At 35.1% G+C, this 23,859-nt stretch overlaps 2 protein-coding genes across 2 annotated transcripts; both read right to left on the bottom strand.

Moving 5' to 3' along the window:
- Positions 1–317: 317 nt before the first annotated feature.
- LOC132293229 (NDR1/HIN1-like protein 10) lies at positions 318–1,310 on the bottom strand. The gene has a single exon (XM_059790608.1). It carries the CDS (start codon positions 1,169–1,171, stop codon positions 473–475), a length of 699 nt encoding a protein of 232 aa, XP_059646591.1. The 5' UTR covers positions 1,172–1,310; the 3' UTR covers positions 318–472.
- Positions 1,311–9,844: 8,534 nt separating this feature from the next.
- Positions 9,845–10,889, bottom strand: LOC132293228 (NDR1/HIN1-like protein 1). Its single transcript, XM_059790607.1, has one exon. It carries the CDS (start codon positions 10,754–10,756, stop codon positions 10,130–10,132), a length of 627 nt encoding a protein of 208 aa, XP_059646590.1. The 5' UTR covers positions 10,757–10,889; the 3' UTR covers positions 9,845–10,129.
- Positions 10,890–23,859: the final 12,970 nt, after the last annotated feature.

The raw sequence follows: 23,859 nt of genomic DNA, 5'->3' as shown, positions 1-23,859 counted from the left end.
CCATTGGCCTGAGTTTTTATTCATAGATATCCATATCTATATTTGTATACCTCATCAATTGGCAGAAAGAAAGAAAAAAAAAAATTTGCCATGCGTCAATAATTTATTCGCTCGATAACAACGTTTTAGAAGTCCAATACTTTAAAGTCAACCACTATATCTTATCTAACAAGAGTGACGAAACGGAAAACCAAGGCCACCGATTAAATATATAAAAACACACATATATATATAATCACAACAAAAGGAAATATATACTAAATTCACTACTTAAATACAATACTGTATGCCGAAAATAAAATAAAATGAATCAATCATACAATCAATGACTATGATGATACTAAAATATATATACTCCAACATAATACATATATCTCAAGAATAAAAAAAACAGAAAATCGTAATCCATGTGTACATAATAAACCAATTAAGATCGATCCACGAAAGAGAGAAGAAATTGGCAGCATATAAACTACCAATCAATGTCGCACTTAGTAGTCTCAAAAGTACCGGACAATATTGTACCATTAGAATGCAATGGAACCTTCAAATCACACTCAATCTTGGGCTTGAACTTGGGAGTCTTGATCGCACCCAACTTGAACCTGATCCGAAGATACAGCTTCACATCAATATTGTATATTCCATCACTTTTATCCGAATTATATTTAGAAACCTCCGAACTTCCAAGCATTACCATGTTCTGTCCTTGAAACACCGGACTCAACGTGTTGGTCATCTTGTGACCCTGATAAAATGGTGTCATCGTCACCGCATCAAACCTCTGGTCCTCATAATAAGCCCTAGCCTCGATGCGATCGTAGTATATTCCGATGCGCTTGTTGGGGTTTCTGATGGTCATATTGAGAGCAAGGTTGTAGTAGAGGGTGTTGGTGGATGTGGAGAAGTTGAAGTCGGTGAGCGTAGCATCGGTGACGTGGAACTTGACCTTGTTGGGTCGGAAGATGAGCCAGAAGACTAAGAGGGCGATGCCGACGGCGACAAGGACGGTGAAGACGATTTGGAAGATTAGGTTAAAGATGCAGCTGCAGAGGCAGGTGCAGGGGTTGCATCCGGAGCCGCGGCCGGGGCGGTGATAGGCCTTGCGGGGTGGTGGGATGGAGGGGCCGTAGTAGGCTCCATTCAAGTGGGGTTGTTTAGCATCAGCCATGGTTTGAAGTTAGGTAAGTTAGAGAGGTGTTTTTGGGAAAATAGGTATGTATGAGTATATATGAGAGGCAGGCAATATATATATAACAAAAGAGAGAGGGAGGGTGACTCTTTATATAATGGAGTGGGAATGGTGAATTGGGTGTAGAGTAGTAGTAGGTAAGCGGATTTTGTTTTATAAAACACGTTTGAAGATTTGGAACGTAATACACTGTGGACGCGTTATTATTATGTGTGTATCGACTTGGAATGAATGTACGCGGTTGCTTCCAAGGGTTGTGCTTGTGTACGTGTACAATATGATGGTGCCTCGTAATTTCTAAGGGCAATCACTAAATCGCCGCTCTCCTTTTCATACTTAATTAAATACACATGGATAAATATACTATTTTATATATATATATATATATATAGAAAGTACTATTTCACTTTACAACATGATTTTTGAAATTTAAAGAGATTATTGATAAATTAAAAGCATTCTATAAATCACTAATTTAATAAATGAAAACATAATAAGAATAGGGCCATACGGGATATATACATAAGATACGTAATATCCCCTTTTTTTTCCTTCCAAATTTAAGATTAAAATGATTTAAAAGAGATTCTTTATTTTTATTTTTTAGGTGCAGTCTATAAAATTTTATAAGTATTTTGAAATACATTATTTACAGAGGACCTGTCTTTTTGGGTTTTCCCAAAAAAAAATTGTGGACAATGAGCCTATAATCAAAAAGTAATATTCCCATATATTTTGGCTTTTACATAGAGATATAAGAGGAGACTATTGATTCAGAAAAAGAAATGAAGAGCTTGATGGATGAGCGTGACAAACATCTAAAATTAGGACTTGAATTCTCTAAATTAAATATTTTTTAAGTTATCTTAAGTTGAATTTATTGTGAATTGACACGTGACATTTAAAATTTATCTATTGTTGATATTAAACCATGTCAACTAATTTAAAAAAAGTTTGAAAACTATACTATTTTGATATAAAAAAAATTTAATGTCACTATCTCTCTCATTTTTTTCCAAAAAATGCGATGTTAAACTTCGGTAGAGTATGGTGAATTTTTCTTAATTCAAAAGGGTGCAATTTTTAAATTTTGGTAAATTTTTCTTATCTTTTTTGGAAAAGATGAGGGAGAAATAGCGATGTTAAACGTCGTTAGAGTATGGTGAATTTTCTTTAAATCAAAAGAGTACAGTAGATAGATTTTAAATAGCGCGTGTCAATTTGTAGTGAATTCAACCTAAAATAACTTAGAAAATATTTAACAATCCAAGTACCTAAAAATAATGAAGCTTATGTCTTCAAAAGAAGTAACTTAATTTATTTACCAAAAAAAAAAAACTTAATTAAAATATATTTTAACATTAAGTTGTGACTGCAATAACAAGTCATATTAACCAACAATGCAGGAATTTCAAATAAGAAAGTCCGGTTAAGATATATACTTAGGTGGTCTAATATGTATATATATATTTAACATTGAGGAGGCCCAGGATGACATGGGCCGGATATGACTTGCAAACACGACATCCGGTCCGTATAGCTGGGTCGGCCCATAAAAAGACACTGCCATATGGGCTGAACGCGAATAAACCTATCAAAGGTGACCAGGACTTATGGAGGAACAGGCCCAGATCCAGCAATCCGTCAATATTTGTAAAAATCTATAAATAGGAGAAGGAATGGAAAGAAGGGGGATAGATCTTTTTGTTGAAATGTAAGAATTCTAGAGAGAGAAAGAGAGTATGAATTTCTTGCATCTTCAATTGGCGCCGTCTGTGGGAAGCGTTGAAGATTGATTGATCAACTGATCAATATCGTGTGGATTCAGACCAATTGGTGAAAACGAAACTCAATCTTTGGGAGTTGAATCCAGATCTGAGCGATTGTGACCTACTCTGGAAGAATCTTAGTTCCTGCTGCTTTGGCGGAAGTGGCTTCGGAACAACGCAACAATGAGTTGCTCGATTGTGGCAGGATCTGACAGATTTAGAACTCGGACAATTCAGATCTCGTCAACCGTAAGCATAATTCGAAGAATTCAAAACCAGATCTGAAAAATTCGCACTCACGAAGCTCAGATCTACTCGCGAATCTGAGATTAATGCCTTTACTCCGTTCAGGAATAATGATAGGTGAAAGCTCCAATCCGATGGAGGCTATCCAGCAAACGAAGCTTGAGGAGTTGATGAACTTGATCGAAGCTCTCAAAAAAGAGAATGCAGAATTGAAAGCTGGAATGCAACATCAGCAAATACCTGCGGTTTCGCATCCACTTCCGGTCGGTGAAGGAGGTGTTCAATCTAATATCGCGCATCATGGCGAGCAGGGCGAGAACAATCAGTCAGCTCATCACTGTGATGAAAGGATGATGGACAATTTGCCGCCAAATGTTCGTCGAGTTGAGGATCACGAAGGATCGACTCACGTTGATCCGCGACATGAGCAGATCAGACAGAATGAAGCCATGACCTTAGATCCACATCAGGAAAGGTTCAACCGAGAGGAGGAGACAGAGGTTGATCGCCGCCGAGTTGCGTCGCCTTGGCAAAGAGAGCTCATAGAGGAACGGTCGTTCGATCCGTCCTACCGGCCTTCCATGGCTACAATCACTCATCGCGGTTCGGAGAGCAGAACCGTAGCCCACAGAGCTACCACTGGCCGCCAAAGAGAGAATGAAGCGCTCCGATCCGCAGCTCGAACGGTTGATTCACCATTCACTGACGAGATCCTGAATGCCCCTCATCCAAGGAAGTTTGCTATGCCAAGTGTTTATTTTATTTGACGGAACAACCGATCCGATCGATCATGTGTACCATATCCAGTTGAAGATGGCCCTGAATACGGAAAACGATGCTTTAATGTGCAAATGTTTCCCTACAAGCCTAGCTGGACCGGCGCTCAGCTGGTTCAAGAACTTGCCTAAGAGCTCCATTGGTAGCTTCCGAGATCTGTGCGATCAGTTCATAAGTCAGTACTATGGGAACAAGCGTCCGCCAAAGGACATCTCAAGCCTATTCACAATGAGACAGCACAAAGATGAACGTCTCCAGGCTTTTCTCACCAGGTTTAATCTCACTAAGAGTATGGTGATCGAATGCCACCCTTCTACAGCGGTTCAAGCCTTCAAGTTGGCCATGACACGTGGCACTCCGTTCCATACCAGTCTGGTAGTGAACACGCCGACGACTATGGATGAACTTAATGAAAGAGCTGACGGCTTTGTGCGCCTAGAAGAAGAGGAGGCAGCCAATGCTCGGACAGCGTCGCTCGTGTCGACCGAGGAGAAGTCCAAGGCAAAGATCAGGCAGAAGCAAATTCAGCCGCAGCGTCAGACCTCCTGGAAGGCAGAAAAGAGGTCCAGGGAGGAAGAGCTGATTACTCCGCTGAAAGTCACTCTGGCGAGGCTATATCAGGAGAACAAAGATAAGTTTCATCCACCACTGCCAATTAGGCAACCCCTCGAACAGAGGGATCAGACTAAACATTGTGCTTTCCATTCCGATTTCGGTCATCAGACTAACGAGTGCAGGAATTTGAGAAGGCAAGTGGAGATGTTGATAGCTAGAGGGGAGTTCGCGAGTTATGTTCAAGGCTCGGCGATAGAGCAGAATCGACCGGCGGAACAAATAAAAAGGAGTCACAAACAAAGCTCCTACAATTCACAACCAGTTCGTATAATCAATGCTATCCACGGTCGACCCGAGTCTAGCGAAGAGTCAGATGAGCTACTCCGAGCGCGCCTACGGCAGGCGCAGATGAAGAAAAGGGTCAGCAGTGTGAATACTCTACACCAGCAGATCACGTCGATGCAGATAAAGTTCGACAGGACAGACCTGCAGCGTGTTCAAGTCCCCCATGAAGACCCGTTGGTAGTCAGTTTAACAGTGGCGGACTGCTTGGTGCGCAGAGTTCTGATCGATCCCGGGAGCAGTGCGAATGTCATGCCGAGGGACACATTTGATCGGCTCGAGATTAAACCAGAGAGGCTCAAGCCCACCGGAAATCCCCTGTTAGGGTTCGATGGCAAGAGGGTGGAACCCGTCGGGATGGTGGAAGTAGAAGTTCAAGCTGCAGAACGAGCTCTTATGGAAACTTTTGTGGTTGTAGAAATTCACCCCTCGTATAATCTCCTGATGAGAAGAGGATGGATTCACAGAGTCTAAGGTGTACCCTCAACTCTGCATCAGGTCATGAGGTGCCTCGGACCCGATGGAAATAAAGTGATAGACATTCGGGGGGATCAGGTTGCAGCCAAAGAGTGCTATTCCGTCACACTAAAGTCTGCTGGGAAAGGGAAGGCGTCCGTCCGATCGGCAAGCCCTTGATAGCAATTACAGGAACCTCCGCCTGAGCAGAACAGGGTGGAGGAGTCAGTTGACTTGACCGAAGAGCCCCTTCTGGATGTGCAGATTGATCAATCCAGGCCAGAACGAACTACCAGAGTAGGTATAAGACTGACCAGAGAAGAGCAGCAAGAGCTAGTGGATTTCTTGTCCCATAATGCCGACGTATTTGCATGGAGTCACCTAGACATGCCTGGAATTAATCCCTCCATATCCTGTCATTCCCTGAATGTCAATCCCAATTTCAAACCAGTGAAACAGAAGTAGCGAAGATTTGCTCCAGAACGCAATCAAATCATAGCGGAAGAAGTCGATAGGCTGCTTAATGCGGGATTTATCAGAGAAGTGCACTACCCTGATTGGTTGTCCAACGTCGTTGTCGTGCAGAAGAAGAATGGGAGATGGCGAGTATGCATTGATTTCACCAATTTGAACAAAGCCTGTCCGAAGGACAGCTTCCCGCTGCCTAAGATTGATCAAATGGTGGATGCCACCACCGGGTATGAGCGTTTAACCTTTCTGGACGCTTATTCAGGTTATAATCAGATCCCTATGGACCCCGCAGATGAAGAAAAAACTTCTTTTGTAACCGAGCGAGGAACATACTGCTACAAAATTATGCCTTTCGGACTAAAAAATGCGGGAGCAACTTATCAAAGACTTGTTAGCAAAATTTTTAAGAATCAAATGGGAAAGATTGTGGAAGCCTATATTGATGATATGGTGGTAAAGAGTAGGACGAAGGATGATCATCTGAAGCATCTGCAAGATGTATTTGATGTACTGAAGCGATATGGGATGAGGCTCAATCCAACCAAGTGCTCGTTCGGTGTGAGTTCCGGTCAGTTTTTGGGACACGTGGTCAATCGCAGAGGCATCGAAGTTAGCCCCGCTCAAGCAGAGGCTTTGATTAAGAATGCCGAGCCAAAGACGATCAGAGAGGTGCAATTTTTAAATTTTGGTAAATTTTTCTTATCTTTTTTGGAAAAGATGAGGGAGAAATAGCGATGTTAAACGTCGTTAGAGTATGGTGAATTTTCCTTAAATCAAAAGAGTGCAGTAGATAGATTTTAAATAGCGCGTGTCAATTTGTAGTGAATTCAACCTAAAATAACTTAGAAAATATTTAACAATCCAAGTACCTAAAAATAATGAAGCTTATGTCTTCAAAAGAAGTAACTTAATTTATTTACCAAAAAAAAAAAACTTAATTAAAATATATTTTAACATTAAGTTGTGATTGCAATAACAAGTCATATTAACCAACAATGCAGGAATTTCAAATAAGAAAGTCCGGTTAAGATATATACTTAGGTGGTCTAATATGTATATATATATTTAACATGGTGGTTTAATATAATGTGTTTGAATACTTGGGGCCTTTTTATTTTATTTTATTTTATTTTTTTAGGTTGATTCATGTTGTGACAATTATGTGAACTGGGTCAATGTCCTAAACGTCAGTACGGGAAAAGAAAAGACTTAATAATTAATTTGATGACTCACCCAATATTGACGTATTCTTTTCAGAATTGCAGGAACAAATGAGATGAGCTCAACCTACCACATTGCTGGCACCACCCTGCTATTATCTACACCCCAGTGATTGTATAAAGGATTAGGATCCTCTCCAATAGAGAAGAAGTAATTAGGAGGATTTTCATAGATCCATATATATATATTGTTGTCTTTTTAATCAAATTCTGTAATGATGATATCTTAAATATTCATAAGATATTTTAATTAAATGGACTGTTAATATATAGTTAATTATGCCTCTAATGACCACTAGTTCTTGATTTCAATAACAAGTAATATTATATATTTATGTCAGCGCTACATATGACAAAAGTAATTGAGTTTGAATTGGTCACAAGAACGTGTGTGTATATATACATAGGAAAACGATCTCCATTCAGCTAAAGCTTTAGGTGGCCATATTATTTAGCTTTAGCTGGTCCCTCACTGCATATTGTCAATGCTGGTTATATATATATATATATATATATAGTGTTTTTTTTTTTTTTCAATATATATATAGTGTTTGCATATCGTCGATGTTTATGTACGTTGGTTCACTGCTAGCCAATTTGTAGGAAATGTTTACCATATATCAAGGTGACTTGCTAAAAGAAGGTCGTTATACATAAAACGCCATACTTATTGGGTCCTTAAGGAGTAGTTGGGCGAAGCCCGAGACACCACCTAGTTTTATCTAATATAAAACAGAAAGATATGATTTGGGCTTCTTGATTCTACCCATCTAGCTAATAAAGGCCCAGCCTCCCCCAAAGAAGATAATATTGGGTTTCACTTTCCCCTAAGAAAAGCATATGGCATTGTAAGTCTTGTTTGTCCAATTGGGCTATAACCTGGGCCAGGCTTCTTATAGCAACATGCAGGCCCGCTCTTGTTCAATAATATAGAACTATGACAACCAAAATTTTCAGAGAAATCTAAGGTATGTTTGGTTTGCAACTCTTGAGAACTGTTTTTAGAGAACTATAAAAAACTGTTCTTTGAAAATCAACCTTTTTACAATTGAATTTTAAGAAAACAATTTTAAAAAAATTGAATTAAATAGAGTATTTGTACCGTTATTTTCGTTTTTTCGAAAACAAAAAACTGTTTTCATAATTACAAACTAAACAAGACCTTAATTCCTGTCCAAACAATATATGGCATTACTTGTTTCTTCTTCCATGTCTCCAATTATTGCTAATAAATACTGTCAACCATTTTTTCTCGTACATGTTATTAATGGACGTTTGTGGCATTCATTTTATACATGACCAAACGCATCCATGAGCCATTCAATAATTATTTTCAACAAAGACTTGGACCGATGTAGGATGCATGTGCTTCGTTGAACATAGCATTGTTTTTCGATATTTGATATATATATATATATATTGCAGAGTGTGGACTAGTCATAAATATTAAATATTAAATGGGGCAGGGGGAGGTTCCGTATTAGAATCCACCTAATCGGATTGAAAATGATTAGTCTTGTCACATGGATGGTACACATACAAATGAACACTCAATCCTTCATGCATACACAAAAATGATTATATGTTAAACTAAATGGTTTATCGTTACCCGTAGATTTTAGGGTGTGTCGGTCACTTTCTCATTCACACTCAAAGTGGACAATTTCAAGGTCACAAGTCAAATAAATTCATGTTGCTTTTCATTAGCTTTACTTTTCCTCTCCTGTCAATCCACCCACAATGATGTCCAAATTCACCACCAAATCAAATCACTTCTTGCAAGACTTGTTTTTTAAACAGAATTACGTTTAAAAACACAATTACACATTGTGTACCGATGCAGAGTTGAAGAGCCAGTTGGCTTATTTTTTTAATGAGAGGGAAAATAAAATCATTTATAGTCTCACATATACTTATATGAAAAAATAGATATGTTTTAAATTTATTTTCGTACTAGAGAATAAATAGTCCCTCTCTGTGTCCCTCACACGCACCCTTAATTAAAAAATTGTAGAGAATTCAAAGACCATTTTTGTATCTCGCCATTATGAGTGGTTGAGAGGGTGGGAGTTGAAAAGGACAACCACAAAGGCATGCGAGAAAGATGTAACACACACTTTGAATGTCCAATGTCCACACCTCCCTTCAATAATTACAATTTCCAACTCACATGCACTTCCATCTTCTATTATCATATTCATCTACTATTATTGATTTGTATATAATTTTGGGGTTGTTATATACGTCGTTTAATGTATTTTTTACCTTGAAAAGACGCCCAAAACGACAACCCAAGTAGGCTACCAAATTGATGACCCTCCATCCACATATTATACGTTATTTCTCAATTTTTAAATCAGAAACCAGTTGTTGATGATGCTATGAATACATCCAAAATTGACATTAAATATTGGTGAATTATTGGTGGTGATGAACTGAAATAATCTCAACTCATATTCAATTTACTAATAACTTTGAAAGATAACATACTTTTATCAATCCCTGCCTTTCCCTTGTAAAAGGGTTTCTGAAAAATCGCAAAATTAACTAATATTTGTATTACTAATAACTAACCCTTCAATTCAATGAAACAGTACCATCATGTTAACCTTACCAATTTGACCTTATTGCCCCCAGCCATTTATTATTATTATTATTTTTTTTTTTTAATTATAAAAAAAAAATCATGCAAACCATAAAAGTTTAAACAAATTTAAGCCCATGCCTTAAGGTTGCAATTTTGTTTATATATGATATGTGTGTGAGTGCGTGAAAGAGTAAACAGCAAGCAAGCTACAATGGAAACCGAATGAAAATGACACAACAACTACGAACCGGCCACTTGACTTTTATTAAATCAAATTTCTTATAACCGACACTTAAAAATCGATCATACAACAAGGTTGTAAATTTTGCTATTTGTTTCCTTTTTCATTTCCTTTTTAAATTTATTCAACACTAGCAAAATGTACAATTTCACCCTCGTGGTATACCACTACAGAACATAAACAGAAAATATTTTAAAAAAACAAAACATACGTAAATTAACAACCTCACATAGAGAGAAGCCAATAGTTAATTAACGGCGTTAATTAACTGGATCAGACACTGACGCCGCACCTCTGGACCAGCTGGTACTTAATGGCGTTACCGACAACAATTCCGGTGGTCTGGCTACCGAAAGTGAGAAACGCCGGACACTTGACGTGGAGACGGTACTTTCCTGATGTGAAGGTCCCAACTTTCCATCTGACCCGTGCATCGATCTTGATGATCAACTGCACGGATCCACCGGCCTGTTCTTGACTTAGAGCGATGCCGTTGTACGGAGCCACCGGCACGTTAACACCGGAAATAAACGGCGACCAAACGTTGACGTCTTTGTGGCCTTGATAGGTGGGTGGTATGCCGGTGTAGTAGGTGATTTGTTGGCTGCGGTAGATGGCGTAGACGTCTAGCTTGTCGTAGTAGATTCCGATCTTGTCGTTAGGGTTTCGGGAGGAGATGGTGATTTGGATGGTGGAGGTGACGAAATTGGGGGCGGAGACGTTGAAGGCGTAGACGGTGGCGTCTTGGAGGATGAATCGGGGTTTCTTGGGCTGAAGGATGGCCCAGACTAGGAGAATCATGATGAGGAGGATGAGGTTGAAGATGAGGAGGCCGGCGCAAAAGCGGCGGATGAGCTTCCTACGCCTGTCCTTGTGGTGGCTGCAGTCTTTCACCGACATGGTTGCGGTGGTAGGAGGTTGGAGAATCTGTTTAAGGCAGAGAAACTAAACAGGGGAAGTGTGGTTTATGTGTAGGTACTACACAAATGATATGTAAATATCTGGCTATATAGACCAAAAATAAGGGGTGTTGCAGCAGTGTACTGTGTGTGGAGTGTTTTTTTTCTAGTGTATATGACGTGTAAGAAGCGACTTGTATAGGTTGTATGTATAGTCACTGTGGTATAGTCGTCACTTTGATTTGAAGTAGGAAAATGTTTACGTGTGTATTATTATTAATTGCCCCTTACATTAATTAGATAAGGTTAGACACTAAAAACAAAAATATAATTGAGGTGTGACAGTGTTGTTTAAAGAATATATATATATATATATATATATATATAAAGAAAGAAAGATTAGAAATTAAATTAGTAAATGTAGAAAGTTAAAGCTTGACACTTCATAGTCTATTGAAAACACTAATCCAGCACTAATCCATTAGGCTATTAACATATTTGCGCTTGAAATTTATATTGAATCACTTAAAAAGTGTTTTGATTTTAAATTTTTTTTAAATGTATTGGGTAATAATTATAAGAGTAAACTCATACCAAATAGTGAATTGTCTAACCGAATAATTTTTAATTGACTATTTATATCAAATACAATTGAGTAGAGGGCTCTACTTCTTTATTTATTATATAATTGATCAATTAAAAAAATAGATCTATCAATTTACTGTAACTAATTATAATTGCATTTTAAAATTTTGAATGTTATTCTTACCCTTAAAACTCCAGCATAAGTACAGATTTAATCGTTAAAATTTCTAGCTTGTAAACACCAGCAATGAATATATTTTGTTATTATGCAATTGACAATTAGTTTAGTTTTTTTTTTTTTTTTTTTTTTTTTTTTCACACTATCAGTTTTTAACGCCGTCAATCCAGCTTTGTATAATATGTGTATTAATTAAATTTTACACAAACAATTACATTGAATCCAGGGTTTTAATAGTATAAAAAATAGTTTATCTTACCTATGATAAGTATAGTACTAAAAATCTCAAATATAATTTTACTTTTGTCAACTCTCAATACAAATATGCACATCAAGTCGTTTCCATTATCATTAAATCCAAAATTTGAAGGGTTTAAGGTATGTCCGTTAGCCGGTACATAGTTGCAAAGGTGTTATTCTTGGGAAACGTGCTAATTTTAAAAAAATTTCGAGAGATTTTGATTCATAAATCTTGATTCATTACGTAGAGACAAGTTTTATGCAAAAATAAAAATATGATGTATCATTCAATTAACAGATTGAATACTTACATCAAAGGTCTGAATAAACCTTTAAAACTTTCCTCTAAAGTGAATGTTCTCACTTATTGTAGATCCCTTAGCAAGATGCCTTCTTCTTGGATCTCCATCTTCTTGGTAATTGTTTTGCCTTTAGGAATCACTCATAAGCCTCCATGAATGACCTTGGAAAACTAGGCTTGTGGGAGCCTCCATTAGATGAGAACATAAACCCTAATTTTCTACAGAGAGAAAATAAATTCCTTTTTCCTTCTCATTAAAAATCACTCCCTAAAATATACATAGACCATGTATATTTATAGGCAACATAAAAATAAAGAAAAGGAAACAACAAATTCTTCTCCATCTCTAATTCATATGTCTCAAATCTAATATGATTCCAATATCAAGTTGGGCTATGAGTGAGAATCCATTGGGCCTATTATTTTATTGGCTACAATGAATTAATAATTGGCCCGGTCCAGGGACCCAATTCAATTAATTCATAAATTAATTTCTACTCCACTAAAAGAAATTAATTGAACTCTAATTAAATAATAAATAACCTCTAAGTCAATATTGCACTTTGACCCCTCTATGCATAATTAGTTATCGGATAAATAAAGCCATTAATCCGACTACTTAATTAATATATCTATTTTGGTACCTCTGATTATTTCTGGCTCGATCACAATAAAACATTTGTTTGACAAAAATAATAATTTAAATAAATAAATATATAATAAATCATTTTGTCTAAAAACACACGAAGGCCTTCGAATTTACTTTGTGATCAACCATAATCAATACAAAATAAATACAAGTAGCAATGATGCAAATATTGAAAATATAACCCTCTAACTATTAATTACATAACTAACCAAAGTGTCGGTCTAAGGATCCCGAAGAATCCGCCGAACAAATCAAAGTAATTATTAATTAATAAAAGAGTCTATACTTTTCTCATGCTTAAGAGTCAAATGCCATGACCGTGATAGGGAGTAATTGCATACGACGGCTCTCGCAATATATGTCAACCTAACGCGGATCCAGTTCAAGTCTTAATTAATTATGAGTCCATCGATAATTACCGACTATGAACAATTTATAATTACTATTTATATATCATGCATTGATTGCCATCAAATACATATATATAAATATTTCTTGTAATTACATGGACACTATCAATTTCATAGTGAATCGAAACATAATACATTGAATTCACCAATTATATAAATCATAAATATTTCAGATATGTCAGGAACATATGTCACTATAATCCAGATAGGAATTTGCTATGCCAGGGCATATAAATCCCAACAGCTCCCACTTGCCCTCATAGCCAATTCAAATTGCATCTAACTCCAATGTTATCCAGGTGTTGATCAAAACTATTGATCGATGACACCTTTGTTAATGGATCAACAAAGTTGTGTTCCAATGCAATGTTCTAGCCACAAGTACATTTTCCTGTCGGACAATATCATGTAGAACATGATACTTCCTATCAGTGTATTTTGTTCATTTATGGAACCTTGGGTCATTGGTTTGGACTACTTCTACACTATTGTCGCAATATAGCTCGATAGGCAGGCTAGTATGCTCCACAACCTCTAAATCAGTGAGATCAAACCAATAGGCTTATTTTGCCGCCTTTAAGGCTGCAATGTATTCCACCTGCAGGTTTAAGTCAGCAGTTGAAATTTGCTTAACAATCTACCAACTGATTTTCATTCCATTAAGTGAACATACACTAAGTCATGAACCTCATAGTATCTACTTTTGATTAAAAATCAGAACTAACATACCTGACTAGGGCCATATCATCACATCCATAAATGATTATGATATCCTTGGTCCTTCTTAGGTACTTAATGATATTTTTCACAACAGACCAGTTATCAAGTCCAGTATTGGACTGATCTCTACTGACTATCCCTACTATGTAGCGGATGTCCTGTTTGGGTATAGACCATGGCATATATGAGACTCTCATATACCGAAGCATATTGTTCCAGTCTCATTTGCTCAATCTCCTTTAATAGTCTTGAAAAACTACTTACTAGAGAGAGCCATCCATATCAATAAAGCAAGAACTCATTATTTGAGTTATGCATACCAAACCTGGTCAAAACTTTATCAATGTAGGATTATTAAGATAAGCCTATTTTCCTTTTAACCTGATCTTGCAAAAGCTTGATCCTAGGAATCTAGCTTACATCCTGAAAATCCTTCATTTAAAAGTAATTGAACAACTACCTCTTTATTGATGACAAAACTTCCACATCATTCTAAATGAGTAGGATGTCATCAATATATATAGAATTAGAAAAATAATGACATTCCCTTGTACACTTATGATTTATTCACTAAGAAATCTTCTGATATCCTTTTGTAGATTAACTTGCCTTCCATAGGTATCACCCTACTAGAAAGTTCTACAAGATCCCAGATTTAATTAGTATACATAGATTCCAACTCTGATTTCATAGTAACTCGCCAAAACGATCTGTATCCATATCGGTTCACGCTTCCGTGTAGCTTACTGGGTTCAACTCATGTTTAACAGGGATGTCCATAATGGTCTCACCTAAAAACATGATTCTGTCGAATTGGATGATAATCCTCCCACTACATCAATGTACCGATGCAAGAATCTGTGTAGTAGATGATGCTAACGCATCAATAGGGAATTCATATATTATTCTCAATCTCTATAATAAGTGTGTTCACATGTGGTACATCTGGTACTCATACCAAATTCTCTAACATTATGCTACTAGATATGTGATTCATAATATGATTCTCTTATAGATAAACAGTGAGTGAAAACAATCAACTTTTATCTTTGAGATCATAAAATAATCCGTCCTAGTGACATTTTAGAGTAGCTATCAAATCTATCATGCATATGATTTGTTTCCAACTTACTTGTCCATATCAAGCGTACATTTGCAAGACTACCCCATATGTGCATGTGATTCAAACTAAGATTTAGTCAAAAACACAGCTCAACGGTATCCTTGAGACAGACTAAGATGGAATGCAGTTCATAATGCGCATCGATGTCATTAACGCTAAACTCTTAAATAAAAGAGATAATGTGGCTTAACTGATCATAGATCTAACCATGTTAAGTGGAATTATGTTATTCCTATTTGACACCTAAATTAATTTAGTGTCAATTGCGGAAAACTGGTACACAACACCCTCATTGACCATATAGTCTTTGCACTATCCCAAGAAATACTCATATCCTCGATCAGATCGAAGTGTCTTGATAAGTTTACCTAATCTGTGCTCTACATCAGTCTTGATCCTCTCGGAATATACCAAAAGTATAAGACTTGTGTCGCAACAGGTAAATTTATCCAAAACGTGAGTAATCTTGTTTGGATGTTCATAAGACCACACGTGTCAGTCTGTACCGACTCCAATTGTCCTTTATGTCTATTTCATCTGGTTGATTAAGCCCTAAGAGTTATCTATCCTTCAAAACAGGGTTCACAAGTTTGGTTTAGGCTCCCCTGCCTCACTAGGTAATTAACCTTCTTTGACCAATCTTTGAATCTTATTTTGATTGATAACAACCCAAAAAATAGACATTAAAAATACAATGAGTCAGGAATAGCAATTTTTCTCTTAACATTCAATCTAGAAGATACAACATTAGTTTCTACATCCTGCAAATCTTAAGAGTTTGTGATTATAGTATATTAACCATCTTTCAACGCACCAGAAGCAATCGCATATCTATTCAATTTTATAAAACCAGTTTTACAAAATAACAACACAGTTTTTATAAACCAAAAATGAAATAAGAATGAGATTGCGTTCCACTTCTGTGCATAAAGATAGTTCTCTAATACTAATATCCTCATACTCTCTAATTTCAGATGTAATACTCCCACTGACTTAACTACAACCTTGGTATCAGGTCAAAAGATAAATATATATCCAAATCATCAAGGCTTCTGGATTCCTGAAATTCTTACAATAAATTGCAAACATGTTTAGTGGCTCCAGAATCTATCCATCAGGAATTAATAGACGCAACCACATAACATGGCTCAATGATTAAATATATATTTTCCTATGCCACGTCATTGCTTAAACAGTTCGTCCTTTAGTGTTTTAGTTAGCGACAAAAGAAACAGTTTTCTTCGCCCTCAACATACACTGCCTTATTCCCTTTAACCTTTTTGAATACCCATGTTTTGTGCTAGTCTAGTCCTATTATCATCCTTCTTCTTTGCTTTGCCCGTCCACTTGGGCCTAGAAGAAGATGGTATAGACTAGGTTAGATTGATAGGAACGCCCATACTCTTGATTATCCCTTCATCTGTTACCAATTCTATAAGAATATCAGCGAGTGTGAACTCAAACTGATTCCTTATTTAGTTCACTCTAACAGAGTCGAACGAGTTTGGTAACAAGGTAATAATCATGTCAACTTGAAACTTACCACCCAAGTTAGCCTTATTGATCTCCAGCTAATTTTTAAATAATAAACAATCATTTTTCAAAATTCGATTTCATACTAGAGTTCCTTAGGCTATCTTGATGCTATTCAAGTCTGACATAGTACTTTGGCATACTCTCTATCTAATCTCACCAAAACATCTTATTAAAATTTTAACATGATGCTTGAAGAAAATAAAATAATGTAAATGTTAACTTTGGAGCGTATTCGAGGTAAACTCTAGAATATTGCACCAAGTCATCTCATTTGCCTTATTTCACTTATTCAAAGCATTAATGTTCTCTTGGGTATCTTAAAGTAAAAGGATTAGGTTTAGAAGTAGTAAATACATTTGTACCCTTACATTGTGAATAAAATATCTAAGTTCCTTTCTCAGTCAATATTAATGAGATCCAGTTACATTGAATATGTAAGCAAGCAGATAAACTGGATTAGACATAATTAATCTGAATATAAATGCATTCATACAATATACAAGGTGAATTATTAATACTGTCATGCATATTTAAAATTAAAATGAGCTTGTTAACCACATAATACAATAAATCTCAATCGAACAAGAGATCATTATTATTATTGGTAAACAATCCCTTTTAATTAATGCGGGTCCCTCAACTCTGTAGCATAATAAATCAACCAATCAATATGTCAATAACTTATCCTGTTGGAGGAGTTCATTATTACTATTATTGAGATTCATTTGCTATTAGGCGAGCACTTTCATTAAAATAATAATATGTGGGTCCCTTAACTACTGCATGAAAAATCGAATAACCAATACGCCAATAACTTATTCGGTTAGCGAAGTTCATTATTGCTATTGGCGGGCAAATCCCATCATTTCCATATCTCTTAAGACAATGCATTGTCTATCATATGAAATGATTCCCGATTTAATTTAGCCTTTCTAAAATCACCTAGTGTAGACCACTTCGTTGGGAAGCTAACACTATTGATTTTAGATTGAGTGTATAACGTTATTAAAACTCTAACGAAAAATAAAAAATATATTAAATATCTTGTCATTATAATCTAGACTCTTTAAATCATACGTAAGGCCTTATTTTTAAAGATCTAATTACAATGAACATTTAATATTATTGTTTTCATGAGACAACCATTCTTGTAATATTAAGACTCTTCAAATCATGCGTGGGGCCTTATTTTTGAAGATCTAATTACAATGGTATTAATAACGAAGGCCATGGGGTAATGTATAAAAATTCCCGCTCCCACTCAATTTTTAATCATTCATAATTAGGGTTTTCATTTTATTCAAATACATGATATGATGCATGCAAAACGTTTTGATTTTAATCCAATTAAATTTAGAAAATATTTGGACTTTAAATGATTCACTGATATTTAATTTGAGGCACACTTCAAAAATAATTTACAAAAATAATTTTTCGTTTCCCAATAAGTGCCCTCTAATTAATTAGTAATCAAATCCAATTAATTTTCATAATTTAACTAATATAAATCAAGCCATTTAAATAAATATCATGGATCCAATGCATGAATAATAATTAATTAACAATTATATATTCCATACATTTCATACATCGCATAAATAAATAAATGACAGATAAAGCAAATAAAATGGCCAATGGAATTAGCTTTTAACATTTAACTACTCTAACTATCGCGGGAAGATCATCCATCGGCTTGCAAACACCCACATAAGGCTGGTACGCACCAGGAGAAGCAAAACACCGCTTGGAACGCGCCTGGAGGGCCCCACACGCGCTCACACGCGCCTGGGGCATGCTGCAGGTGAAGGCACGCGCCCCCACGCGCTGGCACGCGCGTGGGACGCGCCTCCACGCGCCTGCACGCGCGTGGAGGCCATACCACCTTGGCTGGCGCGTGCAATGCACGCGCCAGCATATGTCACCTCCTGGCGCGTGTTCCTCACGCGCCAGGCTCACCCCACATGCACCACATCTGATCCCAGCCTCCTCCGACGCCTCTTCTCGCCACCGGCGATGCTCCGGCCACCGGAAAAACGCCGAAAAATTTCGAAAAAATCAGAAAATTTCTCAGAAAATTAAATTAAGCCTCAAAAAATTCCAGAAAAATTCCAAAAAATTCAGAAAAATTCCAGAAAATTACTGAAGCATAATTTAACCCTTTTGGACCTTCTTGAAGCTTCATAGCATCCTTTGATGAATATTACATGGCTTTAAAAATATTTACAACTTGAAATACAATAGGAAAAATAAATTACATCATTGAACTTTCAAACGGCTAAATCAAAGCCTTAATTACATTCATCCAAAGATAAAATTACATAATTTAACCTATAAGCTTCATCCATGGCCCAACCATACATCATCATTCATTCACAATTATTCATACATCATCATATATCAATAAATATCAACATATTAAATCATACATCAACATACATCAATAAATAAATATATATGCATATCAAAATTGGATCCATGAATAATGAATTTTGATAAAAACATGATCTCTAGTAATGAATCAAACCATGCTCTGATACCACTGTTGGGAAACGTGTTAGTTTTAAAAACTTTTCGAGGGATTTTGATTCATAGATCTTGATTCATTACGTAGAGACAAGTTTTATGCAAAAATAAAAATATGATGTATCATTCAATTAACAGATTGAATACTTACATCAAAGGTCTGAGTAAACCTTTAAAACTTTCCTCTAAAGTGAATGTTCTCACTTATTGTAGATCCCTTAGCAAGATGCCTTCTTCTTGGATCTCCATCTTCTTGGTAATTGTTTTGCCTTTAGAAATCACTCATAAGCCTCCATGAATGACCTTGGAAAACTAGGCTTGTGGGAGCCTCCATTAGATGAGAACATAAACCCTAATTTTCTAGAGAGAGAAAATAAATTCCTTTTTCCTTCTCATTAAAAATCACCCCCTAAAATATACATAGACCATGTATATTTATAGGCAACATAAAAATAAAGAAAAAGAAATAACAAATCATTCTCCATCTATAATTCATATGTCTCAAATCTAATATGATTCCAATATCAAGTTGGGCTATGAGTGAGAATCCATTGGGCCTATTATTTTATTGGCTACAATGAATTAATAATTGGCCCGGTCCATGGACCCAATTCAATTAATTCATAAATTAATTTCTACTCCACTAAAAGAAATTAATTGAACTCCAATTAAATAATAAATAACCTCTAAGTCAATATTACATTTTGACCCCTCTATGCATAATTAGTTATCGGATAAATAAAGCCATCAATCCGACTACTTAATTAATATATCTATTTTGGTACCTCTGATTATTTCTGGCTCGATCACAATAAAACATTTGTTTGACAAAAATAATAATTTAAATAAATAAATATATAATAAATCATTTTGTCTAAAAACACACGAAGGCCTTCGAATTTACTTTGTGATCAACCATAATCAATACAAAATAAATACAAGTAGCAATGATGCAAATATTGAAAATATAACCCTCTAACTATTAATTACATAACTAACCAAAGTGTCGGTCTAAGGATCCCGAAGAATCCGCTGAACAAATCAAAGTAATTATTAATTAATAAAAGAGTCTATACTTTTCTCATGCTTAAGAGTCAAATGCCATGACCGTGATAGGGAGTAATTGCATACGACGGCTCTCGCAATATATGTCAACCTAACGCGGATCCAGTTCAAGTCTTAATTAATTATGAGTCCATCGATAATTACCGACTATGAACAATTTATAATTACTATTTATATATCATGCATTGATTGCCATCAAATACATATATATAAATATTTCTTGTAATTACATGGACACTATCAATTTCATAGTGAATCGAAACATAATACATTGAATTCACCAATTATATAAATCATAAATATTTCAGATATGTCAGGAACATATGTCACTATAATCCAGATAGGAATTTGCTATGCCAGGGCATATAAATCCCAACAATTATAAAATATGGTCAAAGTTTAAATTTTTAGAATGTCACTGCCACTACTAACTATTAATGTAGTTAGAGTAAATAGGGATCATTCCAAGGGAAATGAAGTGTATTCTTATAGGAACAAGGTTGGATTAGTAGGTCGAATGATCAAAAGATGGTTTGTTGGTTGAATTAGATTACAATTTAAACTAAATAAATTCAATGTAAAACAATTAAAATAATATGAGGTGTAGAGAATATGAGAGAGGAGTCTTGGATCATAGAGTTCACCACTAAGCATTACCTTTCTAGACATTCAATATTTGATGGATTAGGAGAATTGTGTGTTGTAAATGGAAGTGTGTGCCATTAAGCCATTAATGAGTAGTACAATTAATCTAGTAAGTAACACAACATATCAAATTAAGCCATGCATTAATCATTCCATAAGTCCACAATTAATGCACACTCACTAAATTAGAGAAATATACTAATTGCATTTATAAGCATGGAACATCAAACAACAAGCATAAATTGTTCACCTATCTAAGAAAATAAGACAATTACACTACAACTAAGCTATTGACATGAAAATTAAACTAATTAAACTAAGGAGGTGGCACAATCCATCAAGAAATAAGTATCAATCATCAAACAAACCACAAGAGTAATCTATTTAAGCACTATGCCTTGACCATCACTAGATTCATAATATTAACACACATAGACATGCATCAATGTCACAAAATCTAGAGATACATACAAGAACATTCATTCTAGCATACATAAACATATTGATAGAATTAAATGATTAGTTGGAAATATTAAACCACACAAATCATTGTATAAACAAGATTTATATATATATAAGATATCAAGACAAGAATCATAACACAAATTCCCATTAATTACAAAATATCAAAGTCTAAGAGGTATGTTTAGGGCTATCTCTAGCCCCAAGAGAATGGTTTAGCCAATCATTGATGTTGTCATCCAACCTTCAAGAGCTATCTTCATGTTAGAAATCATCATCCTCCCCTTGTGTTCTTGGTAGAAACCTTAAATGAGTGGACGAACTTTCTCAAATGGTGTATTTCTCTCTCTAATCTCTAGCCTCTTGTCAAAACCTAATCAACCTCTTTACTCAAAATAGCCAAAATCCTTATATAGGAAGCTCAAATGTCACATCTAATGGTCAGACCTTGTGCACTAGGATCTCCAAATGATTGCACCATGAGCACACTTTTTATTTGGCTGGAATTTTGTTTTTCACGCACTTGAGGCAGTTCGATCGATCACAGGGTTGCTTGGATCGATCGAACCATAGCGGCGCACTTTTTGGATAAGGACAAGGCTGAGATATTTTTGGAATATTTTTGAGAAAATGACAAAAGTGGTAGGTGAGGATAAGATCAAAAGTGTTCGATCGATCAAAGGAAAGGTTGGATCGATCGAAAAGGAAATTTTCCTGAATATAAGGACAAAATGCTCGATCCATCATGGCATGGTTAGAACGATCACAGTGTGATCAATCAGAGCTTGGTTCGATCGATCATAGAAGGCTTCTTCACCACTTTGCTCCTTTTTTCTACTAGGCTTGAGATTGCTTCTTTTAATACTCTAATTTAGCTGAATTGACTTATTTTGGGGATAAGTGTCTGAAAAGGGAAATAATATGAAATTAGACTAAAACGAAAAAATAAGATAGAATAAGGTCCTAAAAAATTCAAGCTTAAAAGGTTTAAATGCGCACTTTTCAACGCTTATCTGTTTACATATTTTCCTGTGATTTTTTCTCTTCTCTTTTCTTTTCTTTTTTTGGTAGGTACATTTTCATGAACTGGTGAACCAAATTTGAAAGCCTAATCATCAATAATTCACATCCTAAATTCTTAACAGCATTCGTAAAATTAAAATAGGCTTCTTAAACCACACTATAATTTATCACCCCGTAAATGTCCATTTCACATGAAGATAAAAAATTTCTCAACTTTCACCATGTAAGATAAGAGTTTTGTCAATAAATTATCCCATTAAAATTAAAAAAGGCTATACTTCACAAATTTAGATTTGTGATTTTATATCAAACTATGTGAGTTTATTGTTAGTTTATTTAACAGTTTGTGTATTTTGAAAGTATTTTTTTTTAACCTAACAAATATCTTAATATAGAAAAGAGAGAAAAAATAACAAAATTATTATAAAATCCAAATCCTATAATAACTCAATAATTTGAATTTAATTCTGTCTCTATATCTTCTTTTGAGAAACATTTTTCTATTAAACCTTTAAATAATTAAAGTTACAAATTTTTAAGATGACTGAGCAATATATTTCTCTTAAATAAGAACCTTAATTTAAAAAATTTACTTAAAACTTTATATAATTATATTTTGATTTGGTATTTTTTTATTATGGTTCAATTTTAAAGTAATACTCAACAAAATTGTACAGAAGTTGAGAGAGTGAAGAAGATAATATATATAGATATATAAAGAAAAATATTAATAGAAAAAAATAAATTATAGTAAAGAAAAAAATCTAGTTAAATTATGAAATACAAATGTATTAAAAAATAAAGTGTAATATATATTAAAATAGATGACATATATGTTTTTTTAGTTATCGTCACATCAAATTCAAGATACAATCTAAAATTTTATTTTTAAATGCATATTAAAATTGACTTAAGGTATTATCAATTTAGTTGTTTTTTTTCATTTTTTTATTTTGCAGATAAAGTATTAATTTGTAGTTAAGAGTTTGGTTAACTACCAAATTAATGTTGATGTACCAGCATCTAGAACGGGTCAAAAAATCTAACATTACCAAATAATATAAATATTTAAGCCTTTACATAATGTTGATAAATTGAACTTTCTTTGTGAGTATTAAAAAATTGAAAGAACATTGAAAAGTCCTAAAAGCCCTTGGATGTGCTGTCTTTGGTCAAGAAAGTGAGGCTTTCTCTTTTGTTAGAGGAATCTTAGTAAAAGATTTGAAGCTTGGTTGGTTGGGACTTCATTTTAATAGAAAGCAAAGCAACTTTTTGTAGGGATGTTGATTTGTCATCATTGGGGGGCTACTTCTTATATATGTACTTAATATAAAAAACTTGGTGCTCTGATAACCGTAGGATGCTGATTGGAGAGGATATCAACATTGACACGTTTGTACGCAATAGGGTCCCACTTGAATGATAGAGGAGGCACAATGCTCAGATACAACTGAATTCTGCAGGGTTTTAGAATATCTTTTGTCAAGCCAAGTACACTAAAATGCGGAATAGAATCATACTCCCTCATCCAAAATAAGTGTCATATTTTTAGACTGCAACTCACAAATATAATATTTATGTAATTCATATATGAGTCACGATTTTTCAAAAATGGCATTTATTTTGAAACAGAAAAGACATAAA

Source organism: Cornus florida, unplaced genomic scaffold, assembly GCF_030987335.1.
Source record: "Cornus florida cultivar Cherokee Brave unplaced genomic scaffold, ASM3098733v1 CherokeeBrave_3.0.0_Hap2_Chr02, whole genome shotgun sequence".
NCBI lineage: Eukaryota > Viridiplantae > Streptophyta > Magnoliopsida > Cornales > Cornaceae > Cornus > Cornus florida.
Note: the sequence above shows the minus strand (reverse complement) of the source record. Positions and strands in the feature narration are given on the sequence as shown.